This window comes from Ornithodoros turicata, chromosome 2 (assembly GCF_037126465.1).
Source record: "Ornithodoros turicata isolate Travis chromosome 2, ASM3712646v1, whole genome shotgun sequence".
Classification (NCBI taxonomy): Eukaryota; Metazoa; Arthropoda; class Arachnida; order Ixodida; family Argasidae; genus Ornithodoros; species Ornithodoros turicata.
The window spans coordinates 17030618-17054161 of NC_088202.1; the positions used below are offsets into that span (position 1 = coordinate 17030618).

At 47.6% G+C, this 23544-nt stretch overlaps 2 protein-coding genes across 2 annotated transcripts; both read left to right on the top strand.

Annotated features, from left to right (window-relative positions):
- The first annotated feature begins 10216 nt into the window (after nucleotides 1-10216).
- LOC135384354 (uncharacterized) lies at nucleotides 10217-11035 on the top strand. The gene has a single exon (XM_064613560.1). The coding sequence runs from the start codon at nucleotides 10217-10219 to the stop codon at nucleotides 11033-11035; it is 819 nt and encodes a 272-aa protein (XP_064469630.1).
- Nucleotides 11036-20464: 9429 nt separating this feature from the next.
- LOC135384355 (protein GVQW3-like) lies at nucleotides 20465-21413 on the top strand. Its single transcript, XM_064613561.1, has 2 exons — nucleotides 20465-20827; nucleotides 21240-21413. The coding sequence occupies exons 1-2, from the start codon at nucleotides 20465-20467 to the stop codon at nucleotides 21411-21413; spliced, it is 537 nt and encodes a 178-aa protein (XP_064469631.1).
- Nucleotides 21414-23544: the final 2131 nt, after the last annotated feature.

Genomic DNA, 23544 nt, shown 5'->3' on the forward strand with positions numbered 1-23544 from the left:
TGCAGAACCCTGTCATAAAGGAATAAGATGACACCATCTATACTGTTGTACACAACATCAACGGAGTGACTTTATTTTTTACAAAACATTCATACCTACCTACTTAGAATATCAAGGTTGGGATGTATCCCGGTCACTGAAAAGCAGTGGAAGGTAATACAACAAGTAAAATTCTTCTAAGATTGGGATTACCTCCGCCAAGAACTCATTGTCCCTTGCATCAGCTACTGTAACATCCTTCTGCTTTTTGGAAAATACAGATAGTTCACGAAGCATATTGTTTCTTTATGGTCCACAATAATGTCATTTCGCCTTGAATATGGGCACTTAATTTCTAATAGTTTTACTTCGTCACCATTTGTGAATATTCCATCTGGAGACCCGCATAGCCATGGTTGATGAAGCGTTGTAACAAGACCGGTTCTTGTGACCTGGACACCTTATACCCAAGCAGCACACAATATTGGGCCCATATTGGCTAGTCACTGGCGATACAGTTCCAATGTGGGACCCGTTTCGCCAAGATTTTCTCCATATTGGCTGAAAATGGGCAACTTGGGCCCCATATTGCGAACTTTGAGCCAATATTGGGAAAAGCTTGGCGATATGGGCCCCACATTGCCCGCGTACACTCCATATTGACTGAAAAAACAGAAATTGGTACGTATTCGTGTTGCACAAATGCCCAAGCAGCACGGCAAGATTGAACGTTGAAGCGTGTGAAAATCCCAATTCAGTACATCGTTACATCCAACAAGTTCCCGCGGATGATACACATTGTTCGAAACAGTAAACGTACGTGGAAATCTCAATGTAACGTTCGCTAAAATTCGACAACTCAACATTCCACGTTCTGGAAATAGCCGCCATCTTCCTTCGCGATGCCAATGCCAATCGGTCATTAATCACGCGTCCTACAGCTAATGCGCATGCGCGACAGCTCGAACGGACGTTTCATAGTGCTAAAATGTCGCTGGTTGCTGTAATGATAACGGAATTACGGCAGGTCAAGTAAAAAACACAATGTTTAATAGGAAGGGGATGGCTCTTCTGTAAAATTAGGTGCTTTCAAGCCGCTGCAAGCAGTGTGAATTGCTCTAGCGTATGTCCGTCACGGTCACGAAAGTGTGTCGCTCTTTTGTAGTCTGGGAGCGGGTTAGAAATTTTTAGTTCATAGATTTTTGCGATCCCAATGAAGGCTTCTGAGGGAACAAGGTCCCATATTGGTCCAATATTGGCAATCTTGGCAGCCCATATGGGTCCAATATTGGCGTGCTGCTTGGGTAGTTTCTCGAACTCTCTCCGTGCAACATCTTCGTTCATTATACCATACATTGTAGGTTTGCTTTGAAATTGCTTTGGGTAAAACAGTCTCTTTGCACGTTGACACTTGTCACCTTTACATACTTTAATGTAGTGAGCAATAGAGCTTGATAGCCTTCCTTTTCTAAAAACATGGCAAAGAGCTGAGTTAGACTGCTTGCATGTCATTTCCTCAATCTGTGTGCATTCTTGCTCGTCCACAACAATTCTAGTTAAGTAATATGATGTGTAGTCTGGATCAACGCTATGCAGGAAATCTGTCCGCTTTAGGCGGAGGCAGAGCTCACGTGAACGACAAACTTGATAATGGTGAAACAAGTCCACTTTTCTCAGGTTGCGTATTGATGTGATGTCTCTGGGGCTATGTTGGGGACATGTGCTTTCATGCTGGCAGTCCCGCTCTGCTTCCAACATTCTTGTAAAGGGGCTCTACACTGAAAATATTGGCACGGGTACATTTTGCAGGAGGGAAAATGTGTCAACTGCTGGTTGGCATGGTACTTGGTTTTCAACTGCTGCAGTGCCTGCTTGAATAAAGCACTCGACCCGTGCCCCCTTACTGTACGGGGATGTCTCTTTTGCCGATGGTACACCCCACATTCTAGCAGAAGAGGTGCACGATGAGGGCTCCTCAAGATTTACATGATGACACAATGCTGCGATATGTTTGCACTTTCCGAGGCGGTCTGCATTACAACTGCATTGTACCCCGATTATTTCATATGTTGAGATGTCAACCTGGAAAATAAGGTGGTATAGCAATCACAAAACGGTCACGCTCACCGTATGTACAGGAAGGTAACAGCCCTAACCCCTAATGTCAACCCTAATGTAGTCACCAACGAAATACGCCTGCTAGCCCAACAACAGGTTATACACCATCGTTTCCACCGAGCTGGATCTCTCTTCGTCTCCGTACAGTCTGAAGCGACTGCACGCAATCTTTTGTCACCTCAGTGTTTAGCTGGAATCCCTGTATCCCCTACAGTACCTCAATCGTAAGCCAGAAATATGGGCAAGATCTATGCGGTACCTGAGGAATACTCCAATGACGATCTCGTTCTCTACCTGAAAGACGCAGGCGTTATATCGGCCAGGCGCCAAGTTCGGCACTCCATGGCAGAAGATGGCGGAGATGTGTTCACCCTGTTACCCAGCGTCATTCTAACTTTTCAACCCACAATCCCTCCTCCACACCGAATTGCCCTCCGGTTTCAGACCTTCATCGTTCAAGAGTACATAGAAAGCCCGCTCCAGTGCTATAACTGTCAACGCTTTTGCCATCTTGCTGGAAATTGCCGAGGTGCAACTAAATGTGGCATATGGGCTGGGCCTCACCGCCTATCTGACTGCAACAATAAGAGAGCGCCAAATTGTGTCAACTGTAAATCCGCCCATCCTGCATCATTCTCTTTATGACCCGTAAAGACCACCGCCACAAAAAGACATAAAGACCGGATATTACGCCTTTCTTCTGACGCTCCCAGGGGCGGCAACGACACCGTCACGCCTCATACGGATGACCACGACTTTCCTACACTCCCACCCCGGTCTTCACAACGCGAACGGAGGTTGCAGAACGCCACCGAAACGAGCCCATCAGAACCAGCCACCCGACACACCCGGGTCCCTCAAGGCAGATTGCACGCACTTACGCCGGTGTAACAGACCCATCACTCATGAGACGACAGTTAGCACCACCAACCACCGAAGCTGTCCCCTCTCTGACACTCTTCTCTGCTGTACTCACGGCAGTCAAGGCAATTGTTGAACATGAGATAACTGATGTTCTGAGGCTGGAGCAACATAGAAGGGACAAACACATACAAGGCCTCAAGTTGCCTAAGAAATTAACGATCCAGAAGATGTGGGTTCGAGTCCTACAGCTGGCTAACCTTTTCAGTGACTTTCATCTTTCATCGTTAAGGCAATTGTCTCTGCATTTCCTGGTGCGTCGCAACTGGCTGAGGTTCAAGCGCTTTTCGCATTGGAGGCATTATCGTTATTTCCGCATGATGGAACTGTATAGAAAGGCCATCGCGATGCAGTGGAATCCTCGCAGCCTACGTAACAAGCTCCCAGATTTTAAATCTCATCTTTACCAGTACAAGTTTCCTTTCATAGCTGTATGCGAACATGGCATGGATGCTGCACATCGCGGTATTGGTTATACAATCTCTCGATCTCATCAATCCTCTGAGAGCCGCACAGCGTTATACATTCGTAATGACCTCGTTGCCGCTCCCATAGGGTCAGTTTGTCATCGACCTTATGATTATGTCTCCTGTAAGATCCGCCTTGGGCACATGCTGTTAACCGTCGTCAGTATCTATCTACGTCCCGCGGTACAGGTTCCCTGGACTGACCTCCACCGCTTATTCATTTCACTGGAATCCCCAGCTCTTGTACTGGGTGACTTCAATGCTCATTGTACGGCCTGGGGAAGGCGTAGAACAGATGGTCCGGGAAGGAGATTGTTAGAAGTAATGGAGACTGCTCATATGTGCCTACTTAACAACCGACAGCCAACTTATATGCGCTCACCAACGTCACTCGATCTACTGGATCTTCGTGGTGCTCAGCAGACATAATTCGCCACTTGTAGTGCGCTACCGATGTCGACACCCGAGGTAGTGACCACTTTCTCATCTATATTTCGCACGATAGGCTGCCTCTGTCACCCACTACTGGACTGATCCCTTTCACGAATTGGGCACTCTTTCGTGCTGGCCTCCGAACATCTGTGCACACCGGCATGTCCTCAGAGGCCCGCTCGCAAGCCATTCGTTCCGCCATGCAGGACGCGGTAGTCATGTCTAAACGGGTCACCGGTCACGTCGGTCATTCTCCCGCAATTAACCACCTCAGAGCATTACGTCGCCGAGCCGAAAGAACGGCTCGCCGAACTGGGCAATTTTCTGACATCGTGGCGTACCGCCGGATGAAAGCTAAAGTAACACGAGAACTTAAGAAACAGGACCGGAAGCGTTGGCGTAAGTTTCATCACCACCTTTCACTATTTGACCCCGCCACAAAGATCTGGAGGACAATTCGAGCTCTGAAGGATGCGTCCCCACAAAAGAATCCTCCCGCCGCATTGGCTATCGTTAAGGGTGTAGACGAAACAACGCTCGCGACAGATTTCTCCGTCGTCCCAACGACACCAGCGGCTGCCTCAACGTCTGCAGTACACAACAGTTTCGTCCAGAGCATGCAGACAGAAATCCACCAAGACTGGCCCCGTCCACCGGCGGTTATGGACCGCGACTTTACTCTCATTGAGCTTCAGGCTGCGTTGAAACTTGTGAATGTGCGATCGTCCCCAGGACCAGATAAAACCACTTACGCCTCACTGCGAAACCTTGACGAGCCGTCACTCCTAGCTCTCCTTCATGTTTATAATACGTATTGGCGAAAGGAATCCGTACCATCTACTGGGAAGGAGGCTTTAGTTGTTCCAATCCTGAAACCAGGCAAACCCCCAAATGCCCTATCCTCCTTTCGCCCCGTGAGCCCGACAAGCTGTATGGGCAAACTGATGGAGAGAACCCAAGCAGCACAACATATTGGCCCAATATTGGCAATACTGGCCCAATCTTGGTTCAATATTGGCAGATATTGCTAATATTAGCCCAATATTGGGCCAAGATGTTGTGCTGCTTGGGAATGGTTTTGCATCGCCTCGACTGGTGGCTCGAAACACAAGGTGCGTTCCCTCAGGAAATGTCTGGATTTCGCCGCCACCGAAGCTCTATGGATCCAGTTCTCGATCTGGTCTCTACCGTCCAACATGCTCGTGCTCATCGGCGGATCGTTGTATCGGTCTTCCTGGACATTAAGCGCGCCTATGATACCGTCTCACGCACATCTGTGTCCTCCACGAGTTGCGGTCTTTTGAAATATCTGGTCGACTTTTCAGCTGGCTTCACGATTTCCTCACGGACCGAACTGTCGCAGTCAGCACATCCCACGGCCAAAGCCCCAAGCACCCTGTTCATCAAGGCGTACCCCAAGGAAGCATTCTCAGTCCTACACTTTTTAATGTGGTTATGGCAGGACTAAAATCGGTAGTTCCACGCAAGGTCGCATTCTCCGTGTATGCCAATGACGTTGCCCTTTTGACTGTAGGCAAGTCGAGACCAGCCATTCAGCGCCGTTTACAACAAGCCTTAAACAATGTCTATCTCTACTTTACGCGAATTAGAATGAACCTTTCGCCCGAAAAGTGCGTCGAGCTCCCTTTCACCCACAAGGCTATAAGTAATTTCCCTCTTTGGGTTGCTGCACGGAAGCTCGAGCCTGTGCGTTCCCATCGCTTCCTTGGTGTGGTCCTGCATTCCCACCTGCGCTGGGCTCGCCACATTAAGCACCTTGAAACCAAAGTGCAGCGATGGCTTCCTGCCAATCAACATCTTTCTGGATTCGGCTGGGGCTGTGATGAACGCTCCCTCTTAGCCGTTCACGCAGCTTTGGTGAGGGCGACTGTGCTTTACAGCCTTCCAGTCTTGCATAGGGTTTCTACAACATCGTTCAATACCCTTCGGTCCCAGTTCGCCCGAAGCCTTCGTCGCTGCCTTGGCGTTCCAAGAATGGCTGAAACACGGCAAGTCCTAGCTGAAGCTGGAGAACTCCCGGTGGAGGTCCTCCGTGAGCGGGAAACGGCTCGACACTTCCTACGTTTGCGTGCGGACGTTCCCCGTCACCCACTCCTCAGGAAAATTCGTTACGGTCCTGAAAGTGATTTCCATCGCGTGGCGCAGAGGACACGCCACGCTCTCACCGGCTTCACACCTAGGAATGTCACACCGCCGAACGCCTCTTGGGCTCTGCCTGTGCCACCCACCTTCCCACGGCTTCCTGACCTCCAGGTCCGCAGAGCTCAGGTTCCCCCTCAAGTCCTTCGAGCCCACTTTTGCTCTCGTCGACGCGAAGTTTTCCACCTCTACCTCCGCTTACACCGATGGCGCATCTCGAAATGCAAGTCCGCGTCAGTATTTGTCATCCCCGACGAAGGTGTAGTTCAAGGACGTCGCCGTTGGCATTGTATATCATCCACAGCTGCGGAACTCTACGCCATACTTTTCTTTTTGCAGCACATCGTTCCATTCCCACCCCGGAATTGGGTGGTTTTTATTGACTCAGCATATGCGCTGCAAGCAATTGAAAATTCTGGCATCCGAGGCTCCTCCGTCCCGTTGGTTTTGGATGTGTTAACCGCTTACAAACTTGTCTACGAAGCAGGACATAGGCTCGCTCTTCAATGGGTTCCCGCCCATTGCGGTGTCGAAGGCAATGAACTGGCGGACAGCGCCGCCGAAGCAGCTCTCTCGTCTCGCAGACGGACGCGTATTGCACTGCTGAGAGGCGATCGGCGGTCCATACTTCGAAGCCTTGTGACTCCTCTGGCTAGCCGCCAACGGATCGCCGACATACTACCCCCCGTCATGCTGAGCAGAGTTGACCCAGCGCTCGCTTTCCGCATGCCAGCACATATCTCTCGTCAAGACGCCGCATTAGTTCAGCGAATGCACCTCGACGTGGCCTTCACAGCACAGTGACGCTACCGCTTGCGACAAGTTAACTCTCCCCACTGCAGTCACTGCGGTGCTGTTGAAGATCTCGAGCATATTCTTCTCCATTGCCCACACTACCACCCTTCCCGCTCCGTACTCTCCGCTTCCCTCAACGAGCTCGACTCCCGTCCCCTCTCCCTCATCAAATTACTTGGCCCCAGGCCGCATCCAGCTCACCAACGGTCTGTCCTCAAGGCTCTCTTCGCATTTTTGGACGCCACAGGACTTCGATCCTCATTGTAACGGGACCCATTCCTTCATTCCCTGCTTCACCTCCAGCAATGGGGTAGAGTATCGCCCCCGGCGATAAAACTCCCCACCCATTATCCTGAAATAAAGTTGTTGTTGTTGTTTTCAACCTACTTCAGCAAACTGCTTAGCAAATGCATTGGCAACTTCAAGGGAGTGAGTCACAGGGACATTGCCTTCTAACGAACACATACAACAGGGGTCAGGCGACATTTTGATTCTAACATATCTCCGGAACATTTTAGGATTTCTATTAAGCGAACCCTCTACAGAAGTGTCATACTTGTGTAAATCCCATCTATATTGTTATAACTCGGATGGCTCGGATGCATGCTGATTGATAAACACGTTTATTCTCTGACAAAGTTTTCTCCAATTCTTCTTATTCTCTGACCAATTATTCTCTGACCACAGAGCGACCAGCTCTCCCCATGGTACTTTTACAAGTAAGCGAGAAGAAGACCAAACAGGACTGGCTCACGTCTGGGAGCCCGTATTCAAGGCAAGACTAGAAGTAGAGGGCGCTACCTCACAACTCTACAACATGCCGCTTCTTTTTTTTATTTTTTGAAGAACCATCCGAGTTATAACATGGTGTCAGAACGTCCAAGAACCTGCCCCCATTCCTGGTAATTCCAAATGACTTCATTTCTCTAGCAAATTCCACCATTTGAAGCGACGTCAACGCCTTGTCAAGCATGGCGCGACTGGAGACACAGGTACGAAATCTACGAAAAGGCGTGCAAGTACGGCGTAGAGTCAGATGAAACCCGAATTGCGTTTTTCTTCATGTGTTCGGAAAAGAGGTCACCCAACTTTATCAAACGTTGAAGTTCCCCCCGATAAAGGATGGTCAGAGAAGGACGCTTGCCCAGGTTTTGAGCACCTTCAACGAGAATTTCAAGAAGTTCGAAAATTTAACGCATGCCTCGTTTGTGTTTCACAATTTGCGTCAATCGCCTGCAGAAACTTTTGACCAGCTTTTGGTTCGTGTTAAACTCCAAGCGGAAGCTTGCAACTTCGGAGACGCATACCAACGAAATGTCAAATATCGTCTTATTCTCGGCATTAACGACAATGCTCTTCGTGAAAGACTACTTCGAGACCCAGCTATGGACTTGGACACTGTCATTCAGCAGTGTATATCGGCGAATCTCTCCAAGCATCACGTACTCGGCGTGAGGAATGAGTCACACTCGGTGGAAGTTATACAGCGTCATGTTAAGCGTCAGAACCTAGGCTTCGTTCAACAGTCTGAATGTGAGAACAGGCGACCTTGCACCAGATGTGGTGAGCACCACGCCCCCAGAAGCTCCCCGCGTTTGGAAAGCAGTGTCGAAGATGCGGAATTTGGAATCATTTTTCCAACGTCTGTAGACAGCCTTCCACAAGTCGACTCACTCGCAGTTCTCAACCTCCACGTCAAGTTCAGCAGCTGGATCTTCAGGACTGTGAAGACTGTTTGACCACTTCAAGAGATATTGTATCACTCGACGTACTAACTGTGAGCAGCATCTATGAAGACAGCTGGACGGAGCTGGTTAAGGTTCAAGGACATAACATACTATTTAAGTTAGAATAAGAAAGAGCTGTGCCACCTGCAACAACACTCTCTTCGACCATCCTCTGCAAACGTGGTCACCTACTCTGGTGAGAGACTCCCCATTGTAGGGGAGGTAACTGTGAAACGCACTGTCAGGAATGACGCGCATGAGGTGACATTTGTTGTAGTAGGGTTGTGTGCTAGCTCTATCTTGGGGTTAGAAACGTGCAAAAAGTTTGGACTAATCCAAAGACTATATAAGCTCCTTGAATAGATCCCGCGTATCTGCAACAACTCAGCAAAACCCCTACGAATTACTAAACAGTTACTCTGATGTGTTCGAAGGCACTGGACGTCTCCCAGGGGAGCACCACATCATGTTGCACGGGAATGCTGATCCTTCAATTTCAACAGCTCGGAAGATACCAATTGCACTGGAGGAGCAGTTCAAACGTGAACTACAACGAATGCTGGATCAAAAGATCATTGCTAAAGTGACTGAAACAACAGACTGTTGTTGTCCCATCGTCATTATTACTAAGGCAGACGGCGCTCTATGAATCTGCATGGGCCCTCGTAATCTCAACCAAGCTATCAAACGGCCGCATTACCGGATACCAACGCAGGATGAACTGTTTGTGCGGTTACATGGAAAGTCAGTGTTCACACTGTTGGATGCGTCTCATGCCTTTCATCATCTCCAACTAGATGACGAGAGCTCCAAGCTGTGCACTTTTGCTACCCCCTATGGCCGTTTTCGGTTTTTAGTCATGTCCTATGGAGTCAGTTGTGCGCCTGAAGAGTTTCAACGAACAATGGATGAGCTCTTTCAGGGTGAACCACACATATACCCTTACTTTGACGACCTCCTTGTCGCTTCTGCTAACCTTGACGACCATTACAAGCAACTGGCAAGGGTATTCGAAATAGCACGAAAGCACAACTTGAAGTTCAACAAAAGTAAGCTTCAGCTTGTGTCTCCTGTGGTCACTTACCTCGGACATGTGATTACCACAGAAGGAATTAGACCTGACCCCGTCAAAGTCAAGGCTATATCCGAGTTTCCGACACCGACAAGCAAAAGTCAGTTGCAGAGATTTTTGGGCACAGTTACATAATTCTCAAAGTTTGTCTCAAATCTCTCACGCGTCGCACTCATCAAAAACGTCAACTGCTAAAGGAATCTAGTATGTGGCTTTGGGACGACTCTTGTAAGACCAGCTTTGAAGACCTCAAACAACACCTCATCACCTCTCCTGTACTGTCATTTTTTTCACTCTTCGAAGCCTGTTGTGCTGTCAGTCGATGCCAGCTCGCAGGGGTTGGGTGCTGTTCTGCTTCAAGACAACCGCCTGGTTGCTTATGGGTCAGCTGCCCTCACTGAGAGGCAGTGCCGCTTTTCTCAGATTGAGAAAGAACTGCTAGCTGTTGTGTTTGGTGCAGAACATTTTTCATTACTCTGTGTACGGTCGATCAGTGGTGGTGCAAACAGATCACAAACCACTCTCAGGGCTAATGAACAAGTCGTATGATTCAACGTCACCGAGGCTACAACGGCTGGATATCTCGGTTACAGAAGTACGATTTACGTTTAGAGCACATACCTAGGAAGGACTTGGTTATTGCGGATACTCTGTCACGGGCACCACTCCAGTCTGTCACAATCACAACCATGGAACAAACTCCCAAACAAGCAACTCTGGCTGTGTTGGTAACTGCATCGTCAAATGTTCTTGACAGGATTCGCCGTGCTACAATAGAAGATGAGCGTTTGCAGACTGTTAATGCCTATTGCCGCAATGGCTGGCCTCCTAGTCGGCGCCGCTTGAGTCAAGAGCTTCAACCTTACTGGGGTTGCCATGATCAGCTCTACTTTGAACAAGGTCTCCTATGCAGGGGCATGCGACTTGTCATCCCTGACAAGTACCGAAAATACGCCTTCGATAAACTACATGTGGGGTATTGCGGAATGACAGCATGTAAGAGCCGTGCCCGAGAGTCCTTGTATTGGCCGAATATGACACAAAACATTGAGCAGATGGTCTGTGAGTGCCAGAGCTTCCAGCGACCAAACAGCGAAGAACCCTTGCTAAAAGTACCTCTTTCAAGTCTTCCGCGGCAAAAGCTCGGCATAGATTTCTTTCACGTCAGTGGCCAAAGATATCTTATTGTGATTGACTGTTTCTCAAAGTATGTGGAGCTGCAGCTCATGAACACCACCAACAGCCAGGCAGTTGTCAAAGCGCTCAAGAAAGTCTATGCACGGTTTGGTATTCCTTTTGAGTTTGTGACAGACAATGGCCCTCCTTTTGATTCTGAGGCCTTTGCACAATTCAACCAGGATTAGCTCACGTCTGGGAGGCCGTATCTAAGGCAAGACTAGAAGTAGAGGGCGATACCTTACAACTCAGCAACATATATAACCTTTTTATTTGACGACGAACAACTGAAAATTTATTGTGTGACATAGTGACATCATTGTGGTGAAAATGAAGCTTTCTGCGCATGCGCCATCTTAGGTTCCGAGAAAACCAGTAAGGGTATCTTCTCAATTTGACTTTACGTTTTGGAATAAATCTGTCAATGCCATCAAGAACTACCCTGGTAAGATTAGCTGTGGCAATATTAACGTCATCAGCGTTTGTTACTGGAGACCAGTCAGCGTTGACATAATATCTGCACAGAGGTAAGTAGTCGCCCCTACTGTACTCATAGCCGTTTCTGACCTCTGGATATCGTCGATTAGTGATAAGGGGAAAAATTGTGACCAAGGGTGGAAGATATTTCTCAGGCTTAACTAATGCGGTTGAAGTGGTTATAATAGGAATTGATGCTCTGAGGCTGGAACACATAGAAAGGACAAACACATACAAAGCCTCAAGTGCCTAAGAAATTAATGATGAAAGAAGGAACTCACTGAAAAGGTTAGCCAGCTGTAGGACTCGAACCCACATCTTCTGGATTACCGGTCCAGGGCTCTTACCAGTTGAGCTAAGCTAACATACCTCTCCTGCGACTACCAAGGGTGAGTCATCTGGAGGGACAAACCAACCACTACAGCTGGCTAGCTTTTCAGTGACTTCCTTCTTTCACCATTGAAGTGGTTATTATGTCTTTCATATGAAAGTTGTTAATTACCAAATCCAGTGTATTGGAGGAGCAGCTCTTAAATATATTTGACAGAAGAAGGCTATGGTAATCGAGAAACTGAAGGAGATACGAGACCTTGAGCCTTAGTTCGCCAAATGTGCTGCTATAATTAAAATTTAAGCAATCGACACTTCGTAATTAAAATCACTAAACAGCAAAAAGTGACAATTCAGAATAGCATGATTGTCAGATATATTATTTGCGCTGACGGTAACAGTTGCCAATGATACGATTATTATTATGAAGTGGTATTTCGACCCAGACAGACTCGCGATTACTAGAGCCCGGAATTTTGCACCTATAAAAGGCGCAAAAAAATTGAGGCACTAAAAATTGTCTTATAAGCACTATAAATTTATTTATTTTTTTCATCTGTAGCTCTGAAAGTGCAAAAACACAGTGAATAAATAAGTTACATCTGCAAGAACAATATGATAAATAGAGTTGTGACGATGGAAATTGATGTTCTGAGGCTGGAACAGACAAACAGAACAAAGCACAGTGACTTCCTTCGTTCGTGAGCGTCGTGACTATTTTTCTAATCTTTTTGCTGCACGAAATCCAAAGCTTATCCATCCTACTGTGGTCACAAGGCTTCTAGTCATTACCACCCGTTTCACGACACTTCTCAGAAGGGCTTGTCGTGGGCAGCGTACTGGCGCTATGCGAGATGGGCTTGGAGCGTCGGAGGCTTTAGTCTAACGCGCAAATTTCTGAGTCCTACAACCTTTGAAGCTTCACCTTCTACATTTCGTTTTCAGCATTACCACAAGTCTCGCAATAGCAGGCACATATGGGGGATGAAGTTTGCTTACACTAAACATGATATCCCTTTCGCTCGTGTACCTATGGCTATAGTGGACTAGAAACTCCACTCTGGCCCCGACTGCCTGCAAGGAGATCAGCTACCTCACGTTCCGAAACTGTAGGGATCGTACCAGGCCTGTCCTGTGCCTACCTTCATTCGTCATAGCCCCTCTTTCATCCCACACCTGACAACACCGTTGCAAAACATGCCTATATTTTACAATTACGACGTGCAAAACCACACAATGCTAGAAGGTAGAGAAAGAACGAGCCACTGTACAGAGTAACAGATTTTCAATTATCAGCTTTACATTTCAGCACTTTTGAGATACTCGCGTCTTTCAAGCGATCGATGGCTTCAAAAGGATGTGCGACATGACCATTGTCAATTTCACCTGGCCAACGGATTTCGCCACCGCCTTAGCGCTGTTAAACGCATTTTTCTATGTGTAGTCGGAGTTTTAGGCATCGGAGTTTTGCCAAAATGGGCACTAATGCTGGAACAGGCATTTATAGGCACTATCAAATCGATACAGGAGGTTCCTCAGCACCAAGTTCGTGCTCCTGTGTTGATAAGGCACTATTACAACCACACAAACAAAAATAGGCATTTGCCTAGGAATCTGGGCTCTAGTGATTACTTTCGAGGTAGTACCGTCGAAAGGCAGGAACAGATGCATAACACAGATAAGGACACCCCCACAAAGTTGTAGACCCAATGAGCCATAATCTCTGTCACGCCGGAAGACCTGATATTCGTTACCAAAGTAATCGGAACTAAGAAAATGTGAATGCAACTAAGTTTCGGTAATACATATAATCTCGTAACTGGAAGCCACTAGGTTAGCTGAGAATACGCTTTGCCTTGTGCGGAGACCTCTAGCGTTCTGATAATATACAGAAAACATGTTAGTCATGCCGAATGTACAGATAAAGTAGTAGCACTTACAGTAGCCTCCAGTGAAGGAATACTGTCACAAAATACACGGGACAGCCCTCTGGCCAAAGATCTCGATTGTGGATTAGATGAAAGCTGGCGTTATTCATTACTACACAAAAGGAAGAGTAGAAGTGGCGGCGTGTTAAATCCAGCCTGTTAGATTTGCAATGTTTCATGTCTGTCTCATGCGTGTTTGTAATTACAGGATGACATTGGGTAGCGCTTATATGCGCCACCATTTCTAAAAGACCACGACACCGCTTTGCACGGAGGTAACATCGGAGACCACTGTGAGGGCTTTGCAAAATGCTCGTCGTGCTAGATTCGAGACTGATTTTTTAGTGCATGGAGTGGCTGCACGACTGCACGATCGTAAAATTTTCTGGTGGTGTCACTCTGAGAGATTCCCTCCATTAATTCTAAGAGTGTCACTCCATTACTGGCAAGATGCTTTTTATCAGTTTTGCATGAGCCCACCCGGTTGCGCAGGGTTTTTATTAATCCCTGTTACACCATCTAATGGCACCAAACTAAGTCCGATGAGATTCAAGGGGTTTATTACAAGCACGTACCGGGTTGATGTACACTCTGGCTGCGGTAACATAGAACGTACTTCTGCTTATTAAGATTTTTGTGATATAGGAAGGATGACCAACTAGTGCCCACCTGCTTGTTAGTGAACTCGGCTGTTGAGCAAGCCACAAGCAGATATACAAAAAATGCACTTTGTTTTGAATGCGAAATGCACACACAAAATTTAAAACCATGAGTGCACAAAAACCTTCAAAGCAATATGCGATTCAGGGCAAGTGCAGGAGCTGTAAGTACAGGCTGTGGTGGAACTAGGATTTCACCATTGCGAAATAGTGTCACCTCGCATATGTTGATATACTGTGCTATGTGAAGCACCAGCTAAACCTGCCCACTGAAGTCTGGCGAACAGCCTCGACATCACCTCTCCAACTAAACATTTTTGATTTTTTGTTGCTCATGATAACCTCAGATGTGACAATCAATCAAAAAGGAGTTCTAGAAGAACCTTTCATTGCTCACAAACAAATATTTTCTGTGACAACACTTTCTTCTTATAACCTCGGTGGAGATCAGTGGCATAGCCAGACGTCCATGGTAGTGGGGGGCTCGACACGAAAGCTCACCCCACTTCCCCTCATCCCCCCCCCCCCCTCTGATGTTGGGTGCGACTGCACACGCATACTTGTGTACACCGCAAAATGCGGGTGAAAAAAAAATGAAAATACATGATTTGGACGTTAACAATACAGTTACATGTAGGCTGTCATGACCACTGAGGCAGTGTCACGAGACATTCACAAGAGTGCTGCTTAGGTAGATGCCGTGAACTCCAAGAACTTTCGCGATCGTCACAGTGCGCCCCCCCCCCCCCCATATATTTTTTCTCCTCGGATTTGCACGATTTGCATTAGTTGGTCCGTGGCAGGTAGGGGGGGGGGGGGGGGCTCGTGCTCCCCTAGTCCCCCCGTGGCTACGCCACCGGTGGAGATACTCTGGCTCTAACAAAAACACAGCAATAAGCAGAGTGCACATCACATATGGGATGCTTCAATGAACAATTTTATGATGAATGTCGCTCCTGTTACACATAAATGGCACTGCAGTGTTAAGCTGATCACGAGGGCAAATGAATGAATTGCCTGCTTAGCTATGTGGCTCAAAGGAAATCATCAGTAAATAAACAGAAAGTACTGAAAATATTGACTCTCACACAAGAGGGAGTGACTGTCTGGAACAAAGTATAATGGAAAGTTCCCACAACGTCGCCAAAATATCCATGTCTTGGGAGCCTCTTTTCATGAAAAATCTCTCTTGGTCTTGGCATGGGTTCACTGAGAACCAATCATTGCTAACTGGTTGCTACATTAAAAAGGCTGATAAATTTACTTCCTAAAGGTAACGTACCAGATTTATTCTGTCATTCTTCTTTGACATTACACTTATCGTCTTTTAGTGTGATCAAGAACAATTTAAAGAGATCGTGATAGTCTTCTGTCTATCTAAAAATTAGCAGGATGCCTAATTAATTGTATAACTCTTCCACAAACTGTATGCTGTTCTTCGGAGCCTACCTCATGTTTGAGGTGAAGCATCCGTAAAGATACAACCTGTCATTGGATGTCTAGCGGCTATGTAAAGTGATGAATTGCAGATAGTGTGCTAATCGCCAACAAGCCCAGTCAGATGCTATTTAACAACTTATTTAACAAGTTTTTGGTGTCAGTGGAGGAGGGAGAATGACGTCTTGTGATCAGAAGCACCTGAAAAGACTAGATAGAGGCATCCATATGCACTCCATAACCAGTGGGCTAGCCATGCAACAAGATTGTGTGCTAAAAGCAGTGTTTTTTTTTTTTAATTTCGGTTTGCGCAACGAAGCAATTGTGGCGATGAGCGGCGTACAGATCTGGACAAACAAATATTTTGTGTGACAACACTTTCTTATAACCTCGGTGGAGATCACCTGGACAGGTGGAGAGAGGACAGCAGGAAGGAGTGGGGGCATGGGGGGGTTAGTATGTGTCCTGGGCCGACTTCGGGGGAACTGTGCCAACATCAGTCTGGAAAGTCTTCGGAAAAACGAGGGAACACCTGAGACAGCACTGCCGGTGCCAAACCCGTGTCCAACCTCTCTTCTCCTCCTAAACAAAGACAAAAAGACAACTCCCAGCCTCGGCGTGGAAAGCGATCACCCTAACCACTATGCCGCGGGAGCTGGTGCACAAGCAGGCGCGGATCTAGGGAGGGGGGGGGGGGAGTCCAGGGGTCCGGACCCCCCCTCAATTCCGGACTTGAACATAGGGTTCAGTGGATCAATCCCAGCATGCACGTGGCACTTGTCCACAGCGGACCCCCCCCCCCCCCTCGGGAAAATCCTAGATCTGCCCCTGTGCACAAGCAATGTCACGCCATCCCTTCTGTGGCCTACTCCTGTCTTAGTACACGTAACTTGCAGGAGCCAGTACATAAAAGTGGGCCATTATCGATACACAAGTCATAGAGATAAAAATGAGGAAAATACTGTGAAGTGCTCCTATAAAGCTTTGACCACATTGTTCCTTGTTTTGAAGTCCATATGTATTCAGTGATCTCACAAAAGAAAGGTGCACAGTCACACCACAGCACATCAACTGTATACATGCTACGAAAACACGGGCAGTGGTTTATCCAAAATTTTGTCCTTGGGAGGGGGGGGGGGGCTGGGGGGCTCTGCAAAGAGGTGTGTTGACATGTTTTTCGACAAAATATAGCGCAATCTCACAGAGGCTTGTGGAATGTTTGGGTGTCTGGGCAAGTCACTGAGCTTAGGTATGACATTCACACACGCGCACATCAACGTACGTGCGCATCGTTAAGTTAAATAACAGGCCGCTGCGTTGTCAATTTGCATAGACATGTGCCCGACAATGCAATGAAACAGCAACATTTAGTGCAAAAGGATATACGAACTTGTCAGTCAAGAGATATGCACAGTCACGGCGCAACGGATAAAGCGTTTATTGTTGAAATGAGGCAGCTATTGCAAAGGACAGCGGCAGACTTTCGACAGTGGAAACCGCGTACGACATAGAAGCACAAGCACACACATAGTGAGCTATATGTGGTTGTCGCTTCGAAATCGTTAAAATAAACGGTCAAGAAAACGATTTTGTTCCCGTACGTTTGTGCAAGAAGACGTGACTAGTGACATTTATATTTCGCTGATCGACACAAGTGACCCAGGAAGCACGCAAATTTCACTGAGTAGCACGAATAAGAGCTCCGCTTCTACCGTTGATCACTTCGGGTTTGAGGGTGATAAGCTATAACCGCCCAGGTGTCACCGGTACCATCTGTACACGTGGGACTCGTGTTAGCGATGGGGGGCGCTGCAACGATAGCCAACGGGCTCTAAAAGCAAGGCGAGAGGCTTTCTCGGGAGGGGGGGGGTCCTTGAAATCCACCATTTAGAATAAACGCTTAAGAATAAATCATTCAAGAATAATCAGTTTAAAAAATACACGGTTAAAAATATATCTCCTAAAATAAACCGCTTACTATCCCCGCTTAGAGATCACCGTTTAATAATCCACCATTAAAAATAAAGTGTTTCAAAATCCCCTCACCATCTAGCACGGAGGCTGACTGATTGCAATTTGCGCCGGGTTAGATCAGGCTTTGTTAGGATAGGTTAGTTTGGTTTCGGTTAGTTTGGGATAGTTTAGGATAGTTTGGTCCTGTGAGGCTAGTTTAAGCCCCTTGCTTGCAGTTCACCTTGATTTGGGCCATACCACATGGCTCTAGCAACTGTAGGGTGGATTTGGGGGATTCTACGACAGAGCTACTGACACGCATAACAGAGCTCTGTACGGTGACGACGCAACGCCTTGCAGCCGGGTTTGTTTCGCAGCCACAGGCTCAAGCGCCACGACGCCTACGACTCTCTGTACCCGTCCCAACCTTTTCCGGGTACTCAGACAAAAAGTCGGTCACAGACTTCCTAGATGACCTGACAGCCTATCAGACTGGCATGGGAATCTCGGAGGAAGTTCTGCTAGAACGCGTCCTGCAGGTTGCCCTAATCGGAGATGCCGCACGCTGGCTTCGGTTGCAGTCGAAGTTTAAGTCCCTGCGGGACTTCCAGCAGCGGTTCAAGAACGAATTCCTTCCACCGGATTACGAATACCGTATCCTAGAGGAATTACATAGGCGAACTCAACACCCTAATGAGAGCCTATTGGAATTCGTTCAGGCCTTACAAGAACTGTACAAGAGAGCAGATCCCACCGCTCCAGAGGAACAACGGGTGGCACGGGCAATCCGACAATGCCACCCGCGCTTCCGGCCCTATCTCCGAGCCCAGCGCTTCAATAGACTAGAAGCGTTGGCCCAGGAGGCTCTTACTATACAAGGCGACCTCCTGGCAGACGCCGAGTATCGGCCCCCGCCACCACCCGAAGAGGTCTTGGAACGGCATTGCGCGTGGTCTGCGGGTATGGCCCCGACCATTTTCGTCGGGACTGCCTGCGTGGCAGACGGAATTCCCGTAATTTGCAAACGGGAAACGACCGAAACCGACGTCACTGAACGCCCGCTCACCGACGTCGGCAGTTACCACCGGCCTTAATCATTCTAAAGCTGGGTTTGCAAGCAGCAAGATAAAAAACGGAGACGCTTTAGCTTTTTACCTTTTGCTTTTTCTGTCCGGGATAACATTCAGGATATAGAACCAAACATTGCTGTTCGAATTTTGGGTAAAGATTACATCGCCCTTATCGACACTGGAGCTACGCTCTCGCTTATCGGAGATCCACCGTTGCCACTGACTGAGGAAGAACGGAGGATCCTCTGCCCGGTCTGCGCGGTGCCGGTGATCCACCGAACCACACACCAACGAGGCGCCCTGCACCGCTGAAGGATCGAGGCAGCACGACCCTCGGGCATCGATGTGGCTATAGCATTGGCCACCCTCAGGCGCCTCTGTCCGGAACTCCTGAGACAGGACCCTCCACCGCCGCCCGCCCATCACGCCCCAGCACGCCAAGACGAGGATATCATCATCGAAATGCCCGACATATCTGACGAAGATCTCTAGAAGACACTGAGTTGAACTTTGGGGTGGGGGAGTGTGGGTGATAAGCTATCACCGCCCAGGTATCACCGGTACCATCTGTACACGTGGGACTGGTGTTAGCGATAGGGGGCGCTGCAACGATAGCTAACGGGCTCTAAAAGCAAGGCGAGAGGCTTTTTCGGGAGTTGGGATTTCAACTGCCGTACCGGCTGGAAGCCACATCTTCTTCTCTCTGTAACTGTTGGTAATAAACCTTTTGTTCCTCGGTTATTGGGCTGTGCTGCGTCTTCTCTGCTCGCTGAACGGACGGGCCGACCCCCCGAGAGTGGGAACCTTGGTTCCCACAGGTTTCAATACAACATTTCCACACCACTCTTTTCCTCCTCCAAGCGAAGCTGTGAGGAAACTAGCACAGATGGAGGAACAAAAACAAGCGACACAAACCAACGGATACACGCGAACTGACGGCACTAAACCAGCTTAACACAATAAGGGTATCCTCGGCCGATACGATGTAGATATCATACCTATCCCCTGCGTAGACATACAGTCCCGTATAAATCCGCCGCCGTGCTAGATTATGGGATGATATTGAAACAGTTTATTTTTAATGGTGGATTCTTAACCGGTGATATTTTAACCGGTTTGTTCTTCCCGATTTATTTTGAAGCGTGTATTTTTTAAGCAGTTTATTCTTTAATGTTTTATTTTCAAGCAGTTGATTTTTTATAGTGGATTTTGGGTACCTCCCAGGTCGTCTATGGAAATACTCAAAAAAATAGGTACATTATGATGGTGGAACGAAAACAGCAAATTTGATGACGACCCAGAATTTGATGACGAGCTCGTTTCCTAACAAGATTCAGGTTATTCGATGTGGTGTAAAGAAAGGAAAAATACCCGGAAATATTCACCACGTCTTTCGTTTTTTTTTTTTCTCTCTGTCTCTCAAAGATTGAAAAAAACTCAAAAATCCCAGGTGGCGTTTTTTGTGCGCTAGCACGTTGTGAGGCGCTCGAGTTTTGGTTTCATATTCAGCATATGTACAAGACACTACGATAAGCAGCGGCGAAAGATGGCCATCTTCATTCGTCGCTTTCGCCCTGGCCGTAGTGTTCATAGCACTTTTGTAAAATACGAGGGGTGTTCAAGTCAAACCGGACTTTCTGTGTCCTGAGTGTGCACATGGCTCGCGCTACTTCTTTTTCGTCATTTTCACACGCGACAGGCCTCCGCGTCCACCACGAGGTGGTCCAAAGTTTGTGCAAAACAGAAGACAGGTGCTGGACAAGATGGCCGACAACGAGGTGAGCGCGCACATCGAACAGCGAATTCTCATGAGGTTTCTCGTGAATGAAGACGTAAAGTCATCTGAAATTCACAGGCGACTTCGGGCTCAGTATGGCCACGATACACTTAGCCACAGCAAAGCGTTTGAGTGGTGCAAACGGTTCCGAGACGGCCGTACATCAGTGGAGGACGATCCCGGCCGGGGCGGCTCAGAGCCCAGTGTCAGAGTTCCTGAGAACATCCAAGTTGTGGAGCGTCTGGTCCTCAAGGACCGACGGATAACATGTCTCGAACTAGCTCGAAAGACGGACCTTTCTGTGGGAACGTTGAACACTATCATTCATGAACACCTCCAGTTTCGCAAAGTTAGTGCCAGTTTGGTCAAAAGGCAGCTCTCCGTGTTTGACCGGCAGAGAAGACTGGAAATCTCCCAAGAGCTAAGGTACCGTTTTGACACTGAAGGACAGCCGTTCCTTGATCGGATCATCACGTGCGATGAAACGTGTGTGCACCATTTCACTCCTGAGTCTAAAAGTGCATCAAAACAGTGGAAGCATCTGGGCTCCTCAGCTCCCAAGATGTTCCGAAGCACCCCGTCTGCGGGTAAGGTCATGGCCACGGTTTTCTGGGACAAGGGTGGCGTTGTTCATGTTGATTTTTTGCCCAGTGCTAACACAATAACTAACATCAATCTAACATCAATATCAATATCAATCAAATAGCTAACGAGCTAATAGCTAATCAATAGCTAACATCAATAGTGCATATTACTGCCAGGTTCTCAGGGATGTGCATAAGGCGCTGAAGCAAAAGCGGCCGGCCCTCATCACCAAAGGAGTCCTCCTCCTACAGGACAATGGAACTTACAGGAACTTGGCTGGGAGTTGCTTCCACATCCTCCTTACAGTCCAGCCCTCGCCCCTAGCGATTTCCATCTCTTCGGGCCACTGAAGGCGTTCCTTGGGGGCCGCCACTTCAGCTGCGACGACGAGGTCAAGAATGCGGTCCGATCATGGCTGCGACGCGCCGGTAAAGATTTCTACGCTGCTGGCATCCAAACACTCGTGAAACGCTGGGACAAGTGCACTAGTGCCAGCTGGAGATTACGTTTAAAAATAAAACTAATTTCTCGCCTGTAAGTTCATTTTACTTTTGCGAAAAATGAAAAGTCCCGGTTTGACTTGAACACCCCTCGTAATTCGTCCTCTGTCAGACGTTGCATGTTTCTCTCCTTGTGCAAATTGCTAACCTGAACAAAAAAAGGGTAACCTGAACAAAAAAAGAACAAAAAAAAGGTAACACGGACACGTCTTTGTCGAAGCGATACGTCGCGTCTGGGGAGCGCTTCGCTCCACCGTCATCTTGGTTGTTTTGAACACTGGATTCGTACACTTTCCATCATAACTTTGCACTGCGGTGCTCAATCCATTTGAAACATACCAGAATGAAATGTCCTTCAGCTTAATATGCAAAGGACGCAATGTTTGACTTGCATTCAGTAATCGTAGGGACACGGCACGCAGGCACTGGTGGACTTTTATTGGGTAGCACTCTCTATGTACGTGCCAATAAACAAGTTACAGGCTGTAGTAACAGGATCTTAATTATTTTCATGTTGTTCCGAATTTTCGAATAAAAACCACTAAAAGAACGTTTTTCCCGTGGCTCATGTTTTCCGGAAATTTTGCCCCCCTAATCTGTGCCGGCCGACCGATATGGATGAATATGGGTGACGTGCCAGGCGCGTGATCTGCTATGCGGTGCTTGATAAATCAGTCTTCGATTAGAGTCAGATGAATAACCATGTTCCTTTGACCACACTCCGTCTTGGCTCACTCATACACAACGTGCACCTTAGGAATAAACAAAGCTCTCCGAGAGCGCAGCTGGCTCTCTAAAGCAGACTATAGATATCCGTGCGGAAGTAAAGCTTCGTACTTGTAGAAGCTGCAACAACGTGATTGATAGACTCCTTATAGACTCTTCAAAGCAGCTTGTTTCGAAGGCGGGAGGCATCCTATTTGCATTTAGAGTGAAGACTCTGTTGTGCTTTAGCCATTCTACCTACAAATTGATGAAACAAACGCTAATGCACCTTAGTGTCCATGCCCCGATCACATGCTGCGTAACAGATTGCGCTTTCTATGAAGAGATGGCTTGACACTTCCGAAACGCGAGGTGTACGTCTCAGAGGGATTACTGGTCACGTCAGCGAAAACGTATAGCAGTAGCTGTTCCCGCGCAATTCGTTATCCTTCAAACTTGAGCGGGGCTTGCTCCACACTGTAGCGGGCACAAGGCGTCTATTTCCTTGTACAGTTGCCGTCGCTAACCAAAGCCTACGCTCTTGACTTCATCACGGTATTATCAAGGTAAATAATTGAACAAATCATTGGCTGTCTAAATGTGTTCACTGTTACCTTTTGGTCCTTCTGATTAAAGGAGCACCAAATTCACTCCAAAGAATTTTTTTTTTTCGCTGCGTCGTCTTCTGCAACGAATAAAATGAGCTCCTGCGATAGAACGATGAGCGCAAGTGACCTACAGAGCACGCGTGAGGCTATGATCCGCGCACCTTTTTAAAGCCCTTTCCACGTGCAAAGGGCGCATCGGCGAACGAGGTGACGTCGTGACGTATCACGGGCTCCGGCACGTGACCAGTGACGTCCAACGGCACAGCTCAAGCATGTATAGCGGCGCGTGAGCCGAGAAGAAAAAGATAAAGAAAAAAGGCACCGAGCAGTTTCTACGTCACGCGGGGCTCGTGTCCCTAGTCCGCGACTGCTTTGTCCGACTGCCTTTTGTAAATTGTATTGCACAGTGACAATACACCGCAGAGCGAAAATATTTTGCATGGGGACTCCCGAGCCATGTTAAATGTCACTTCCATGCTCCTTTGAAGGCTACCATGTCACCTTTGAAAATAATAATACCTTGATATTAGGGTTGTTGTCCCCTCTAGCGAAACACAGATGTAGATGCTTCTTAACAGCCCTTGTATTAATCTTCGTGACTGTTGTGGAAATGTAACATGTGAGTATAAAGTCAAGCTTGTACATGCGTGGGAAAAGCAACAGAAACA